At 47.3% G+C, this 17,270-nt stretch overlaps 2 protein-coding genes across 2 annotated transcripts; one reads left to right on the forward strand and one right to left on the reverse strand.

The window, feature by feature from the left end:
• Positions 1-75: 75 nt before the first annotated feature.
• Positions 76-2,823, reverse strand: LOC107312469 (taste receptor type 2 member 8-like). Its single transcript, XM_015859933.2, has one exon. The coding sequence runs from the start codon at positions 1,702-1,704 to the stop codon at positions 730-732; it is 975 nt and encodes a 324-aa protein (XP_015715419.1). The 5' UTR covers positions 1,705-2,823; the 3' UTR covers positions 76-729.
• Positions 2,824-5,483: 2,660 nt separating this feature from the next.
• On the forward strand, positions 5,484-17,197 carry MEP1A (meprin A subunit alpha). Its single transcript, XM_015859921.2, has 14 exons — positions 5,484-6,111; positions 6,197-6,221; positions 6,320-6,373; positions 7,516-7,556; positions 7,665-7,743; positions 8,054-8,171; positions 8,916-9,091; positions 11,360-11,581; positions 12,128-12,277; positions 13,495-13,710; positions 14,257-14,712; positions 15,844-16,017; positions 16,358-16,565; positions 16,838-17,197. Exons 1-14 carry the CDS (start codon positions 6,028-6,030, stop codon positions 16,983-16,985), a joined length of 2,151 nt encoding a protein of 716 aa, XP_015715407.1. The 5' UTR covers positions 5,484-6,027; the 3' UTR covers positions 16,986-17,197.
• Positions 17,198-17,270: the final 73 nt, after the last annotated feature.

Genomic DNA, 17,270 nt, shown 5'->3' on the forward strand with positions numbered 1-17,270 from the left:
AAGAGCACCAGCAGGGAAGGAAGGGAGGTGCAGTACCCAACCTATAAGGGCCATATAGTAGCAAGAGGGGTCCAGATGGCACCGGATGGCATCTGACCCTCTCAGGACATGTGGGTGATGCAGAGTGTGTCCCATTGACAGAGTGGGACCCAGCAGAGTTTGGCAGCTCATCTGGACCTGATCTGGCCAAAGCAGTGAACAGTTCAGGCTCTGCCCTGTGCTGGATCTATTTGCTGTATACCCAGCTGTGCTGGTTGCATGGCTGCTGGCAGACTCCTGCTTGACTCTCTCTCAGTGCCCCCTCTTTGCAGACTGGGGGGGAAAAATGGGATGAAAGAGCTCCTGGGCTGAGATAACAGCAGGGGATCGTTACCAATTGCCATCACTGACAAATAATGTTGACCTTGGGAAAGTTAATTTATTGCCCATGGAGAGAACAGAGTAGGAAAACCAGAACACCTTCTCACATCGCCCTTTTTCCCAGGCTCAACTTTCCCCCTTCATTCCCAGCTCTTTGACCTCCTCCCCTCTGAGTGACACGAGGGGCACTGCGGCTCACACCTCCTCACGCTCTTCCACTGCTCCAGTGTGGGTACCAAGCAAGCAATAACAATAATTCATTCAGCTCACAAGAGCGTAATGATTTGTTCTACTTTAGAAATAGAAGTTAGAAGACCTGTATCGCCCGCTGTGTCCTGAGGAGTCCTTTGGAGATGGCAGGACCTGAGGTTAAGAACAGAGCATCATTGTTTCGGTGGGCTGCCTGGTGCAGTCCTTGCACTTTGCACAGGGCAGAATCCTTAGCACTATCCTTTCCAGTCTGGGGTTGCTAAAAATCAGAATGAGGGAATGCAGGACTGGAAAAGCGTATTGAAGGACCAAAAGGAGCAATGTCAGCAGGTTTTTCTCACTGTTGTAATTCACCGTTGAGATCAAGATGATGTAGTTGATGCTGTAGGTGAAGAAGAAGGACAAAAGGGATTTCATGGCTTTGATGTGGGCGTCCACACAGAGGCTCCTGGCGGAGCTGCTCCGCATCTTGTACTTGTGTCTGCAGAGGGAGAAGAGGAGGAGGGAGGCAGAGAAGATCACCATGATGAATGCCATGGAAAACCCAGATGCGGTGACTGAAATGATAGTGTTAAAATGTTCCCTTATTTCTTGGTTCAATTTCCAGAACAACCCATGGGTGGTGAAATTGGTGCTGGTGCCACTGTTTTCTTCATCAATAACCTCAAGGAAAGGGCTGCAGTTGAGCAGGGACAGAAGCACGGAGCTCAGCAGCAGCCATGGCACAATCCTGTCGATTCTGGCTTTCAGGTAGATGAAGAAGTGGTGCCTGAAGTTAGCGATTTTTATACAGTAGAACCCATAAAGGCAGGCAGAAGTCCACAAATTGGATGAATTTAAGAAGCACAGGAAAATTGCAAAGGCGAGGGATGTGCTCGTGCTTGAAAGAAGCTGGGGAAACAATGCTGAAATAATCATGTATATCCATGTGGCGCACAAATGCCAAAACCTGAAGCAGCCCAGGAACAGCAAAATCTTCTCGTTAGAGTTCATGCTTTTCTTTTTGAACCATGCCATACAAGACACAGCCACGATGAAGGCGTTGATCCCCATGCCGGCCAGAGCCTGCAAGGTGAAGACAACCACAAAGGTGTTAATGGATAAAGTCACGTTGTACTCGTGCTGCTCGGCCATCCTGCACCGGGGGCAGCTCTTCTGTGCTGGAGCTGAGGTTGGCTGGGCTGTGTGTCCTGAGTGCAGCCCTATATAGGGCTGGGGGGACCTCAGTGCTGCTCCCACCCAGAGCAGCGCAGGTGCAGGGATGTAAATGCAGCAGGTATCCCCTTACCCAGCGTCGGTGTCAGCCTCCAGAATTTGAATTCCAGCTCATTACAGGTGGGGTGTGTGAAACTCTGTCGGGCAGAGTTCCTCCACGTCTGGGTTTGTGAGGAGCCTGGCATGCTGAAAGCAGCTACTGAGCAGATGGCAGCTGATGCTGGGCTCTAAATCCCAACAACCTGCCATCTAGCTATGGGAAGGAAGCTGGCAGCTCTTCCTCTCTGTGCCTGTTTCCTGGGGGCTATAAATGCTCCAAGGATTGGTGTTCCCATCCTTGCCTTCATTTTCTGCCTTGGGTCTGGGAGGAGATGGCACTGCAACTGTCTGCCATTTTGGAACTATGCTGTCTACGTCTCAGACCCCAAACTGTTGAATCCAGAGGTGAGGATGCAGTGTCTTTAGGTCAGTGGAAGACTATCAGTCATTAGGTGGGGAATTACACCAAGTTGTGTCAGTGACTGACTTGGGTGTGTTACTTTGGAGAGCTGAGGATGCTGATGGAGGCAGAGGGGAAGGACACGTCTGAAGAAAGCTCAGGGAAGTCAGGGCTGTGAGCAGTGCTGAGTTCAACTTGTTCAGCTGCTCATGGGGGGAGCATCCTCTGAGCTGAACCAAACCCACACCAACACCACACTGCAACACAGCAGCTCCCATTCAGCTTCTGCTTTCTGATCTGTGCTCATCGGAAGGAAGCTGCTTCGTTTCTCACCGCTGGTGGCCAAGATATGAATCTTAAGTACCTTCAGCTCTGCCTCAGGGCTTCAGTGACATTACCCTGGAACAGTCTCGTTTCCTGGCAGTGGCTGTTATCTGCTTTGTGCCCTGGGGCAAGTTGTCAAACTGTGCTGACAGAGCAGAGGATGGGAGGCAAGAACTTTTGTCTTCATACATATGTGGGGAGAATATAAATTATTTTGGGGAGGAAGTTTTTCCCCCAGAGGGTGGTGACGCACTGGCACAGGTTGCCCAAGGAGGCTGTGGATGCCCCATCCCTGCAGGCATTCAAGGCCAGGCTGGATGTGGCTCTGGGCAGCCTGGGCTGCTGGTTGGTGACCCTGCACACAGCAGGGGGTTGGGATGGATGAGCACTGTGGGCCTTTGTGACACAGGCAAAGGATTATATGACTCCATCATTATGGGCCCCTTCCAACTCAGGATATTCTATGATCACCTTATCCAACAGAATCTCAGATGGCACCAAGTACCTCTGTTTAATCAATGGGATGGATTCACGGCTGTACTGGGACCTGAGGCACACAGCACATACACAGGCACTACAGAGCATGCATTTAGGTTTAATGGCTTGAGTCTGACCTTAGTTCTGGCTCAGGTGTTTGAAGCTGAGCTGGACTCCTCTCCATGATCACTGCCTTTCAGGTTTGAACACCTGAGAGAGCCAGATAAGCATCATAGGTTAGCCGAGTTGGGCTGTCAGGTGTGTAACTTCTGCCCACATCCCATTCCACCTAAATACCAGCTGCGATGCTTGAAGTCTCTGCTGGTTTCAGGATTGCAGGTTTCTGGCTGCAATCTCTGCATAAGCAGGGCTGGAAATCCTGATGGCAGGAACACACGTGTTGCTCTGCTGCACCCTTCAGGCGTTACCTCTAGGTAGAAATGAGAGCGTTCAGAGCATTGTGTCTTCTTGTTTCCATCTAATTGTAGGGACTACTTTAAAGTTTGAGTTTGGGGCTACTACATCCAAAGGGTTGTTAAACACATCAGGGATGATGACCCAACCACCTCCCTGGGCAGCCCATCCCAGTGCTTGAGGATTTTTCACCATCCAGTTAGGGTCACAATGACTGTGTTCAGACACTGTGGGATGAATGGGAGGTGCAATGCAGCCCTGACATGCTTGAGAAGTATCAGGAGAAGCGTGCCCCTTTTTGTAGCATTAGAATGTCTTCACTTGAGAGGGGATGCCAACTTGCTGACAGCCATTGCTGAGCCATGGGTGAGGCATTCTGAAGGGGCATTTTGCAGTGAGTTTTATTTCTGCTCTTGCCTAATCATAACCATCTGATTTTTTGTCTGGGGTTTGCACAGAGCTCTGACAGTGATCGTTTCCTTGATGACCCCATATGATAATGAGTCAGCCCTGCACTATGGGCTGTATTCTTACAACACCAGTTACAACGCCCCTTCCACCACAACAAACCTTCCTGAATTTTCTGAGTCTGTTGTGCAGAGGTTGGATTTCTGCAGGTTGGATTTCTGCAGGGTTGGCCTCCTGAGGCAGAGTGTACAACTGCAGTAAGCTCACTTCTCACACCTGTGTTTGAGAATCACTCAGCCTTCATGGTAACACAGATGGGCTCACATGGGAGGAGCAGAATCACTGCACCCGTGGGATCCTCAGAATGATGGAAACTCATCGTGCTGAGTCCTCAAAGAAAAAAATAGCTCTTATGCTCCACATTCATGTGAAACTCTCTGTTATCATTTGTATTAAGCACGTATTTCCTGAATGTTCCTGAACCCAGCATGGAAGCATTCTGGGATGGGGTTAACATGGAAGATCTGACTTGATACTGACAGGCATAAAATACATTACGCCATTCCTGGCAGCTTCGAGCGTCACCTTCTTGGCCTGCTGCTCTTAGAGTCCATCAGCGTCCATGGAATGGTGCAAAGCAGACAAGTGCTGCTGAATGGGGCCACGTTGGGCAGACAGATGGAGGCCATGCTTTGGTGGGAAACTGTGCTTTTTTGACGGCCGTTAGACTTCACCATGCTTTTTAGAGAGGTGAAAAGGAAGATGTGCAGAGATAAATAGGTTATTAGAATTACCCAGTCCAGGGCTGTCCAAATAGGAAGCTGACTTTCACCCAAACAGAAGAGGAAGTCACTTGAGCGGGATGCTCCAAGGGAGGAGCAGCAGGTGGGCTGGCAGTGTGGGCAGTGTGGGGAGCAGCACCTGGCAGTGGGGAGAGGGCGATTTGCTGCTCTCATCCTGCAGGGGTCCGTACTGACGTGGGTGGGGGGCACCCAATGAGTGGCAAAAGCCGACACGTGGAAGATCCACCAAGCAGGGAGGAAAACAAAGAGCAGGATTGCTTGTTGGTGAGGAAAAAGAGCTCTCCTGCTTTTAGAGGAACAGCTTTGCCTGTTGCTTTGTTGGCCGTTCTCTTGTGGTTTTCAGGATTTGCTGACCCCGAGGCTCTGGTTGCATGACAGAGCACGTGGTGCAGGAGCTGATGCCTTGGCTGCTCAGCACTTGGCTTCAGGCAGACAGCAAACAGTGCACCCATGGGTGCAGCCATAGGGCCTGGGGAGACCCCACTGCCACGCGGATGGAAAGTGCCCGTAGAGATGTGGTGAGCTGTTACACAAAGCCCTTCATGTCACCCTCATGAAACTGATTACAAATGGAATATAGAGTGGGGCTGAGATGGGCAGGTCAGGAGAGAATCATAGAATCACAGAATGGCCCGGGCTGGAAGGATCATAAAGCTCCAACTGCCCTGATGCAGTCAGGGCCCCATCCAACCTCCACATTGATACCAGCCCAGGCTGCCCAGGGTCCCATCCAACCTGGCCTTGAACAGCTCCAGGGATGGACGGGGCATCCACAGCCTCTCTGGGCAGCTGAGAACAGACTGAGAGCAGCCCTGAGGACCTTGGTTTCTGATGGCCATGGCTGTCTCTGGAGGGCAGGGCTGTGCTGTGCACTGAGCTGTGTGTCCTGGGGTGCATCGGCCGTGGGAAGCTGCTGTCAGGGCATTTGTAATCATATCTCTCTTATTTCTAATCTTTATGATATACTGTTAATTATTAATGGAGAGAAATGCCAGCTGAAATTATCATGTCACCAGAGTGCTATAAACTCAATAATTCTGTTCGAGCACGTGGCTTTTATCCAGCGCAGCTGAGATCGTAATGCTGACAGACAATAAACACGGTGGAAGGAGTCAGCAACTTTGGGCCCTACTGAGATGGTGCACAGAGCCCACGTGAGCCTTGTGCTGCATGGAACTGGGAGCGATCGCATTCCTCTCTAACATTCCTCTAAAGTGGACTTGGGTAAGGCAGCAATATCATCACCTGCCATTGAGGGGGACAATATGAAGTTATGATAACAACCAAGGAGGAAAGCTGGCAGCTGGTTGGCTGGTGCCTGTGGGAAGCTCAGCAGCGTGCCCTATATATTGCCAGAGATGAGGGGAGCCAGCTTCCATGTCTGCTGCAGAAATGGGCACCCACAGCTCCCTGCTCTTCCTGGCTCTCCTGTCATGTTATGCATGTGCTAATCCAGTCTCTGTAAGTAGAAACCTGATTTCAATGGGTTCCTCTCAATGCAGAAATGCCCCATACCTTATGCTGGCTCTGTGTTATTCTCTTGCAGGTTGAGCATCTCTCCAGTGTGCCTGGTAAGCACTCTGTGAACTGCTTTGAGTTCTGAAGCATTTTGTTTTGCCTTGCTGTGTTCCACCACAGCTGAGCACACGATGTTCTGTCTGTCTTGCAGCTGGAGAAGGTGATGCTGGTGAGATAATCAAAGACATTCCAGAAATAAACTTAGGTGAGTTCATGGCTAAATTCTTCATCAGTTCTGAACCTGCCAGTGCCTTCTCCCTGGTATCCTACATCAGGATGCACAGGAATGGCACAAAGATGCTCCAGGAGAGGTTCACAGTAGGTGCTGGGAAAAGTTTCTTTGCTGTGAGTGTGATCAAACAGTGGCACAGTCTTCCTGGAGAGGTGGTTGGTGCCCATCCCTGTCCATGTTCCAGAGGCATTTGAATAAAGCCCACAGTAATGACTGAAGTTTTAGTTGGCCATGACGTGGTGAGGCAGTTGGAGTGGATGATCACTGTAGGTCCCCTCCAACTGAGCTGTTCTACTCTACTCCATTCTTCTCCAGTCTACTCTGCTCTACACCAAGCAAAATGCTGATGTCTCAGGTCCCTCCTGTATAAAATTATTGTCTAGACATTCTGCGACCCTCTGTAAGCAAAGCATGCAGATGTCTTTTGCTTCTCTTGTTTGGATGGGCTCCTGGTGTAAAGACAGTATCACCCTTTATCAGTTTAAGGGCTCTGGAGTCCTTCCATACGTTTATGATATGTATGAAGCTTTACAAACTTGCTGCGGGGTGAGCTCAGTGCAGCCTGCCAGGACCTGAAGGGAGCCTACAGACAGGAGGGGAGTCAGCTCTGTGAAAGGGCAGATAATGGCAGGACAAGGGGAAATGGATTGGAGTTGAAGGAGGGAAGACTGAGGTTGGATGTCAGGGGAAGTTCTTTACTGTGAGAGCAGTGAGGTGCTGGAACAGCTGCCCAGAGAGGCTGTGGATGCCCCGTCCATCCCTGGAGGTGTTCAAGGCCAGGTTGGATGGGGCCCTGGGCAGCCTGGGCTGGTATCAATGTGGAGGTTGGTGGCCCTGCCAGTGGTGGGGGGTTGGAGCTTCGTGATCCTTGGGGTCCCTTCCAGCCCAACCATGCTGTGATTCTGGGATTCTATGATCTGGATAAAGGCTGTCACCAGATTTCTGCCACAGAAAGTGCTTAGTATTAAATACTGAGTAGAAGCCGGGGATAGACTTTGATTTCCTGTAAATGCATGAGGACGTGTCTTTGGATGAGTATGCTCAAATGTGGCTTTTGAGTTAAAATGATTATTTGATATTCCATTTACATTACCTTTCAATAAATTGCTTTTCAGCTGCTGGATTGGACCTCTTTCAGGGTGATATCTTGCTTCCCGTAAGTAATTACAAAAACCTTATTGCTCTCATTTGTCCCAATTGGACTTCTGGTACCCACCAGCCCATCTGTATCACCTGCATCACCAGCTGTCCATTCTCTTTCCAGGTCAACCAGCGAAATGCCTTAAGGAACGACACCTACAGGTGGAAGTTCCCCGTTCCCTATATCCTGGGTGATGACTTAGGTAATACTGGTACTTTATTCATATTCTAACTCCAGTATTTGTTTGCACTGGAATCAGTGCAGTAAAAAAATGTGCTTTGTTCAGAGCTGGTTCTGTCCCATTGATATCCACTATTAACCAGATTGCTCCTTTGCATCAAACCCTTTTTTTCTCCTACAGCTATCATAACAAAACATAGCTTCATCACATTCAATCAGTTCTGTTTCCATTCATTTTCCTTCCAGTCCCATACATAAACCTGTGTCCATTACCTCTCTGTGGAGAACCTCCCCTGCGTGCTAACGATGCTCTGTTCATGTTTGTTCTCCAGATCTGAACGCCAAAGGAGTCATTCTCCAGGCATTTGAAATGTTCCGCCTTAAGTCCTGTGTGGATTTCAAGCCGTATGAAGGAGAAGCAAGCTACATATTCTTCAGAAAAGAAAGCGGGTAGGGGAACATCAACTTCTGTTTATTTCTTCTGTGCAGAACCAACGGGAATTCATTTCATCCAGTTCTGTGTGAGCTGGTTGTTGTAGTGAAAGAGGCCACCAAGAAAGCATCTCATCCTGGGGCTTGGGAGCTGGCTGCCTTACTCTGCTGGCTGCAGGGGATGTTCGGGGAGGAACTTGAAACAGGCATCTGGTTTGGGGATGGTTGCCAAGAAGCCCTCAATGAATCACAGAACCATGGAATGGCCTGGGTTGCAAAGGCCCACAGTGCTCATCCAGCTCCAACCCCCTGCTGTGTGCAGGGTCACCAACCAGCAGCCCAGGCTGCCCAGAGCCACATCCAGCTTTGCCAGAGGACTGGCCCCAGGGATTGCAAGAGAATTCATTGCCATGACGAGCTTGCAGTTCTATGCATGTATGAAATTTCTTGGCAAAACAATAGCTGATATGGCACAGAACTTCTGTGGATCTCAAAAATCAGGTGTGACGTTGCCTAAAATGGGGGGTATGTAAAATACCTGCCTCATGTAAATGATAGCAGGTGTGTTTTTGGGGCTTAGTCCGCCTTCAGAGTAGAGCATGTGGTAAGAACCAAAGGATCAGCACGTAAGGAGTAATTTATCGTCATCTTTTTATACTTAAACCTTTCTTTTAAATACATGCATTTTAAGATTCAGCAAGCAGACATAAACACAAAGAAGAAAATCCTAATTGCAGACAGTGAGATCTCTCTCTTTCTCAGGTGCTGGTCCATGGTGGGGGACCTGAAGAGTGGGCAGAACCTCTCCATTGGGGCAGGGTGTGACTACAAAGCAATCGTGGAACATGAAGTCCTGCATGCTTTGGGGTTCTACCATGAGCAGTCAAGGATGGATCGTGATGACTACGTGACCATCTGGTGGGACGAAATCCTTACAGGTTAGTTTGGAACTTCTCACTATCTTCCTTGTTTGCTTGTTTTGTTGGGATTGTTTGTTTGTTTGTTTTTTGCCAGATCCTAAAACTTATTTTTTTCTACTGAAAAAGAGTGGGAATCTGCGAGGAGCCCTGACAGGCATCCTAGCAAAGACAACAAAGTGTTGCTCATGGCTTTGTGATGCCAGTGCAGGGAGTGCCCTGCCATCGCTCCTTGTGGGAGCCAGATCAGCTCAGTCTCCAGCACTGTGCACTCAGCATCATTGCAGATATGTGGAAAACACATGCAAATGGATCATTAGGAAATAATTGGGTCCAGGGAATGTTGTGTTCTCTTTTGCATAGATAAAATTACTGGCACAAGCAATTGCTACTGACCTCTACGTGCAGTACCTTGAACTGCTCCAGGTTGAATGGCCACAAGTACTGCTCCTTGTCTCTGTAAATGTAGTCTCTCTAGGGGTATATGAACCGAAATGGATTTGCCTGCTCATCTTGCAGACCGTGTTTTAATTGTTATCAGCAGCACTAAAACCAGTCCCATTTATTGCTCATTTGGTCTCAGCTAGAATCGAGGTAGCGAAGATGTCAGTAACAGCACCTCGATTCTGCTTTGGGGCTCCGTTATGCTGTGTGCTGCAGCTAACTGCTTCCAAAGCAACAGGTCTTACAACGGACTTGCAGTGAATGATTGAGCTCCACAATGTACAGAAGTATTGAAAAGCCTGACAAAACAGTGTGGATTTGCCACATATTCATTTTTTTTTTTCCACCCAAAAAAACATCATTGGATCCTTTCAGCTTCTGTGTGTTCTGTTAAGGAGCCACAAATCAGGAACACCTGAGAAACAATATAGGTTTTGTCTTTCATGTGATACTGATCTGAGTAGGTCTCTAGTGCTGGTCTGATATCATTATGGTCCTATCAAAGAATCACAGACTTGTAGGTGTTGAAAGGGACCTCTAGAGATCATTGAGTCCAGCCCTGATATATACATATAAATATATAGTCCAAGCCATATCTATATTCTGTACATTTCTGTCCACACTATAAAATCTCATTTTCCAATTAGGGAAATTTATTAAGTAGAAAACTTCTACTGAAGCCATTTGAAAGGACAGCCGTACTGGAGATGAAATAGAAAGGCTAATCTGCCAACACTTATTGTCTTGGACTTTTCCATTCTGTATGTAGGGAACATGAATGCTACGCAGCTGTTCAGCAAGGACTGTGACATGTAGCTTCCACCTTGGGGTGGGAATGTCCTTGGAGTCAATCCGGCCTTTTTTTTGAAAAATGGGAAGTTTTGGGCCATACATCATCTGACCACATATAAAATGTATCTTACAGAACATAAATGCCTAGCAAGAGTATGAAAAACAGCATTACTGCACGTGCCTTTGTACTGCCAAGGTCTGGCCTCTAGCTGTAAAAAATGATAGCATGTAATTAGCAAAGCTCCCATCACTTTCTGATAAAAGGTGCAATTCAAGCATCTGAAGAAGTTCAGGCCATGCTGTTACATAATCCCAAGCCTTGGACTGGAGACCTTTGTGCCCAGGATGGAGTCGTGGGGAAGGGCAGCCCTACAGACAGAAGCTGCGGTATCCCCTGAGGGCAGTCGTGTGTTGGTCTTTCTCTGAGGGAGAATACCAGATATTTTGAAAGTATTATTTGTAGCTGATCGTGGTGGGAATCTCCCTCAGCTTCAGTACCAGAAGGTGTGACATGGCTCCCTCCTTCCATCACGGCAAAAACCTCTTTCTCTAAGAAACAAACGACTTCAGAAACCTCCAGAAGCACGTTTCCAAAAGGCATTTCTCTAGCAACAATATTGTCAATACAGGGTGGAGGCTGGGGGCAGACCAGGGCTGTCACTCATTCCTGTTGTCTTAAAAAGTGAATGGCTCCAGGACTGCCCCTTGTTCACATGCCATCTAATATGCTGCGGAACTTTTGCATTGCTATTCACAGGCTCTGGAATGGAGCACACTGACCCTCCAGGTTAATCCGTCAGGATTTGCAGCTCAGGGATCTTTGATTTTGAAGCCCCTGAAGTCACACGGGGATGCAGAAATGGAACCTAAAGACAATGCTGTACTGTAAAAATTACTTCCTGAACAGATTGTGTTAAACTTGAGCATTTTGTCACTCAGTAATTGCTTTCAGGTAGATAATTTTGCATCAGAAAGCTCTGTCCCAAGAGCCATGATGAAGACACTTTATTTACTATTGAACTCTATGACCAAGTACTTTCCTATCCTTTCCAGGGAGGGAGCACAACTTTAACAAGTACGATGACAGCTACATCACTGACCTGAACACGCCCTATGACTACGAGTCAGTGATGCACTACGCACCATTTTCCTTTAACAAAAATGCGAGCGTCCCCACAATCACAACAAAGATCCCAGCATTTAATGACATCATCGGACAGCGTCTGGATTTCAGTGCCATTGACCTGGAAAGGCTTAATCGCATGTATAACTGCAGTAAGTCATGATTTAAACATTACAACTTACTGGTTCTTGAGCTTTATGTCTAAAGACACAGCAGCCCTTCTTGATGCGCTTGAAGCAATATCAGAGAGGAGTGTTGACACCCAAAATGTCCATTTCCTCCTCATCCCTCTCTTGTGCTCTGCTGGCAGCTTCCTTGGAGGACTCAAATTAGGCAACAAAAGCTGAGCCATTCCCACCTGTTCTTCCATGAGGCTCACTTAGAGGTGTGGCTGTTTTCTGCTGATGTGTGGGCAGTTTCCTCACATCTCTGTTATGAGGTGAGGGCAATGTACTTTGTCCTCTTTTCACTGGCATTCAGTCTTAATTAGATTGTTTTGCACCTCGGGTTGTGTGATTCTGGAGTCTGACACTCCGTCTGTTTGATTGCTGGTCCAGTTGAAGATATCACCAGGTGTGATTGTCAGCATGGAGCTGCCATCCCTGTGGGTTGGCCATCAGAAGCATCCGCTTCATAAGGACCTCAGTTTTGTTTTAAATAGCACTTCGGAGGTGCTGATGTGTGCATCTTTCCTTCAGCTTCCACTCACACCCTTTTGGATCAGTGTTCTTTTGAGTACGAGAATATCTGCGGCATGGTTCAGGGCACCAGAGATGACTTAGACTGGGTCCACCAACAGAGCAGTCCTACAGGAGAGGAAGACCACACACTTTCTGGGCGCTGTGCAGGTAAAAGATGATATCAGAACACTTTCCTATGGGAAGGGCTCAGCTGGAGTAATGGTCACATTTGCACATCTGTGCTATAAACGCAAACACATTTAACAACTTCCCTGATCCAGTCACTGCCGTCAGCCCTTCAGAAACCCCAATGCTGGCTGTTCTGAAAATGCATTCCTAAACCACCGTGTTTAGGAGACTACCCAGCAAACCTCTTCACTGCAATCACTTCAAGCTAAGCAAAACAGCCTTTTACTTTGCACTTGACTTGGCACTGTGGGTCTGAGTTTATGGTTGTATTAGTGCTCTCGTTAAGCTTTTGTTCAGCATAGTCGAATGTTTTCCATATCAGCACTATAAAAGGGGACAAAGAACAATCTTAACTTTTAATACAATCTAGAAAAGGATTTACTGCAGCTTCCAAAGTCTGAGTAAGAGTTATGCTGCCCCATGATAAGAATGGAATAGCACTCTATAAGCCACCCATAAATGTGTTTTCAAAGCAAATAATAAACATGTTTGCAAAGCAAATAATAAGTTAAGCTTGAGGAGTGCTGGCTCTGGAAGCAGAAGAAAGTTACAAAGTTTTTATGATAGGAATCTGAGCATTATTTTCTTTTCAACATTCCAAACAGGGCAGAGTCATCCTCAATGAGAATTACAGGGCTCAGGCTTATGAGTGAGAATGAAGGCTAAACACAAGCACTTCTGAAAAGCAAGGTCCTGATTTCTTGTTCTTTAGACAGGGAAAGCTTCTACAGACCTCAAGGAAAGAAAAAGTGGTTTTGGTGCTAAGTGTTGCCTAAGCAAAGGGTGAAGAAATCCTAATCTAGATCACATCCAGCTGTACTTTGGTGCTCTTTGAAAAAGGCAAAACTTAGCTTGCTGTAAGTAGGAGGAGGCTGTTCCCCTTACATGACCCAGCCACCTAAGGTAATACAGGATATGATCTCTAAGACCGCATCTTTGTATTATCTTCAATACAAAGCAAGTGAAAAACCATCTGCTGGTTACTTGCAGTCAGCATGGGACACGTTCCTGAAGCGTCCAGCCTAGACCAGCTAATGCAAAATGGACAGAAGCTGCCTGTGATGAGTCCCACGTACATGCTGAACTACCAGCCCTGTTCCTACCCCAGGCTACACAGAATGCTTACTGTGCATGTGCACCATGCAGCTGGCTGGAAAGCTGGAAAGGGACCGTGATACTCTCTGCTTTGTTGGCAGATGCTGGCTATTTCATGTACTTCAACACCAGCTCTGGAAACGCAGAAGAGGTGGCAGTCCTGGAGTCTCGAATCCTTTATCCCAAGAGGACTCAGCAGTGCCTCCAGTTCTTCTATAAGATGACAGGAAGCTCATCTGACAAGCTGGTCATCTGGACTAAGGAAGATGATGGGACTGGAAATGTTCGCAAGATGAGGAAAATTGAAACCTTTCAGGGTAAGTCTATAAACATGAGGAAGACAGAATTTGTGGGGAGGAAAAATTGGCTCAGAAATCAAAACATCTTCCTTGAGCTACCAGGACAGTATCTTGCAATCCAGCTGGGGATTTGGGTATTATGTGAGTTTATTTAGCTTTGAAATCGTGTCAGGTTATGCTTATTGAATGGAGGAGCCCCAAAACCCATTAGAGACCATTGTCTAGACCTCCAAGGCCTATAAGATGATCTGCCACTGAGCTGCTCTGGTGTAAATTGCTGTGCCCATCCATGGACATTAGGAACCCCTGCCTGAGTTCTTGTGTGTCTGGAAACAAAACTGCTGGTAACTCTGGAGATGTGAATTGAGTTCCCACTTTGGGTGGTTTTGCTGGAAAGTGGAAATTCAACCACTGAGTTGCTGTTCAGTTTTCAATGCAGAGTTGTCGATACCCAAGACCTGGCCTCTAGGTTGTCTGAATGCAGCTGGGATAGGTAACAAGGAGTAAGCTTCATGATCTCAGTGATGATGCTGATGGCAATGTTTTGTTTTCCTTTCACAAAAGCTGATAATGACCACAATTGGAAAATCGCCCACGTCACCCTCAGTGCTCAGAAGAAGTTCCGATACCTCTTCCAAGGACTAAAGGGCAACCCCAGCTCTTCCTCTGGGGGGATCATTATCGATGATGTCACACTCACAGAGACCCCCTGTCCCACAGCTGTGTGGGTCGTTCGGAATTTCAGTCAGATCCTTGAAAATGCATCACATGGTGTCATTCAGAGCCCTCGGTTTTACAGCCCTGAGGGTTATGCTTATGGCATAAGTTTGTACCCCCACTCCGCAAGCAGTGGCTACAGCCGCGTTGCCTTCCACATGTGCAGCGGAGAGAACGATGCTGTCCTAGAGTGGCCAGCTCTGAACCGCCAAGCCATGCTCACAGTGCTCGACCAGGACCCTGACGTGCTGAAGAGGATGTCTGCAAGCAGAAGCTTCACCACAAGCAGAGACCAAACATTGAGTAAGTGTTGTTTGCCTGGAGAAATGGTGAAAATGAAAGCCAGGGAGGACAGAGGGCAGCACAGAGCTCACAGCTGGTCAATTTTGGCTTCATTTCCCAGTTTGGAACATTTTTCTTTTTATGGATCAGAATCCCTGCCTTCAAAAGTTCATCTAGTGTGGAAAGTGATGCGTACAGTGGAAAGTGATGAACAGTCACTAGAATAACTATCTAAATAGAATCATAGAACATATAGAATGGTTTGAGTTGGAAGGGATGTTACAGGCCATCGAGTCTGGCCTTGCTGCCACAGGCAGGGACACCTCTCACTATATATATAGTTTAAAACCATTACCCCTTCATAACTGTCTTGTAGAGAGTTCTCCTGTGCCAAATAGCTGGCAGTTCCTATTCCACCTGCAGTCTGACCATGATGATGTGTGTGATTTGTCACCACAGGATGGTGCAGTGCCAGTAGGGTGCTTTATTCCACTGCATCCAACAGGAATTTAAAATTACATTTGGGGGACTTGGTTAAACTGAACTGAGATCAATCTGCAGCATCGGAAGCCTGTCTTGTCAGGCCTGATGCAGATTGAAGACTTCCACACAGGAGCTACCTAGTTCCAGATTTATATGGCACACAGCACCATGGTTCCATGTCCAGCCCCAGGATCCCCTGTGGATGCGATCATTCAAAGAAATAGAACAATACTGAATTCACTACAATATGAAATACCAGAGATGAGTCTCCATCCCTCTCCACTGTTTCTCAGTGGAAGTTTGGCACACGGTTTTTCACTAAGAGGTTTTGAACCTTAGGTGTGAGTGTGTTGAACAGAACAATAGCAAAGAACAAAATCTGCTGGACTCTAAACCACAATAAAACCTTAACAACTGAGGAAAAGGCCATTTGCTTTTGGTCAGTCCACAATGAAAGGGGAGCTGTGAAATTTCAGTGCCCTCACACAGACATGGAGGTCACTTCTCATCTGCTGGCATCCCTTGTTTGCCAGTCCTTTGTTAGGACATCTGAGCCCTGAACTTGATTTTGCAGCACTGCTGAACACCACAATGCATGAAGTAATGATGTCAGAGTTTTAGGCTGTGGAACTCTGTGGTTTTTATTTGACATTCATATTCTCTTTGCAGGTGTAAATGGAACCATAGTGTGGGAGAGGCCATCAATTAATGGAACCTTTGATGCCTCATGCAATTGCTATAGAACAAAAGACTGGGGGTGGAACAACTTCATATCACACAGCCAGCTGAGACAAAGAAGCTTCCTGAAAAATGATAACCTGATCATTTTTGCAGAATTCCACGGTAAAGCCTGATTTCTGATTGCCCTCACGAATGGCAGGGACTGATTGATCCTTTCTCTCTCTTTTCATTCACTCCAATTACTGCCACCACTTGTCCCCAAGCCATCTTCTCTTCTACTGGGGCTCAACACTGGAAGCATTTCTGTGTCTTAGTTTCAGTGCTGACTGCAGTGTTTGTAAATTGCAAGGAATGTAAGTGGTCACAATTTGCTGAAGGTTCATTTCCTAGGCACGCTAACCTAACTTCTTCCTCCTCTGGGTGAAGAATGCTGACTATAAACTGTCTGTAACATCAGTCACTGTATTCTGATCTGTATCTCCTCTGTTTCTGTTTGTAAAAGATCTAACTCACCTCAATAACACTGAAGTCCCGGTTGTGTCCCAGCAATTTGCTGTCTCAGAGGGCCACACTTTGGAAAGGCAGAAGAGAGCAGCCGAGGAGGTGGAGCCCATGCAGCGCTGGCTGCCTTATCAGCAAGACCCGTGTGATCCAAACCCCTGCCAGAATGATGGAGTCTGTGTGAATGTGAAGGGAAGACCAAGCTGCAGGTATCGCACGTCTCTACCCCGCTTGCTTGGACTTTCTCTTGAACCAAATGGTGCAGCTAGTTGAGTGTTCAGAGCTACAGACCCCACAGGTCTCAGTCACTACGTTTGTAAATAACAGTAGGAACTTGACCACACTACAGTGTGGGATCACTGTAATGCAAACCCGTCTAATGGGAGCTGCTCATCCAGAATAGGGAGTGTGAGGGTCCAAGGTGGGTCTACAGGGCAGGACAGACCTCCTGCTTCACATAAATCTGTGCTTATTTTCCCAGGTGCCCATCAGGACAAGCCTTCTTCTTCACAGGTGAGAGGTGCCAGTCCATGCAGGTCCATGGGAACATCCTGGGAATGACAGTTGGTGGAGTTGCTGGAACTGTTGTCTTAACAATCATCCTCATTTCCATGATGGCTAGAAGATAAAGAATCACAGAGGGATAAATGCAGGTCTGGTGGTTTTCCTGCGGTTCACCAGGCATCACTTTTCAGTGAAAAGCAACAAACACAACTTGTATCTGGATGCTGAAATGCCCTACCAGCATCTTGGCAGCTGCTCATTTATTTCATAGGAGTTGGCAGTTCAAGCTCATGACATGAACTGCTGCCCAATAAAAGTTCATATCCTGCCTCTCTTATGTATTCCTTTATTGTTTCGTTACCTTGTTGAATAGCAAGCAGCTGTGCTGAGAGTCCATGCAAGCGATCCCA

Source organism: Coturnix japonica, chromosome 3 (genome assembly GCF_001577835.2).
Source record: "Coturnix japonica isolate 7356 chromosome 3, Coturnix japonica 2.1, whole genome shotgun sequence".
In the NCBI taxonomy this organism is placed as follows: Eukaryota; Metazoa; Chordata; class Aves; order Galliformes; family Phasianidae; genus Coturnix; species Coturnix japonica.

Excerpts from the sequence above, each read along its gene's own strand:
- LOC107312469 (XM_015859933.2), bottom strand. The coding sequence starts at position 1,704 with ATGGCCGAGCAGCACGAGTACAACGTGACTTTATCCATTAACACCTTT.
- MEP1A (XM_015859921.2), top strand. The coding sequence starts at position 6,028 with ATGTCTGCTGCAGAAATGGGCACCCACAGCTCCCTGCTCTTCCTGGCT. Across the intron at positions 6,222-6,319 it reads GCATCTCTCCAGTGTGCCTG|CTGGAGAAGGTGATGCTGGT; the intron begins GTAAGCACTCTG and ends TCTGTCTTGCAG. Across the intron at positions 9,092-11,359 it reads GTGGGACGAAATCCTTACAG|GGAGGGAGCACAACTTTAAC; the intron begins GTTAGTTTGGAA and ends TATCCTTTCCAG.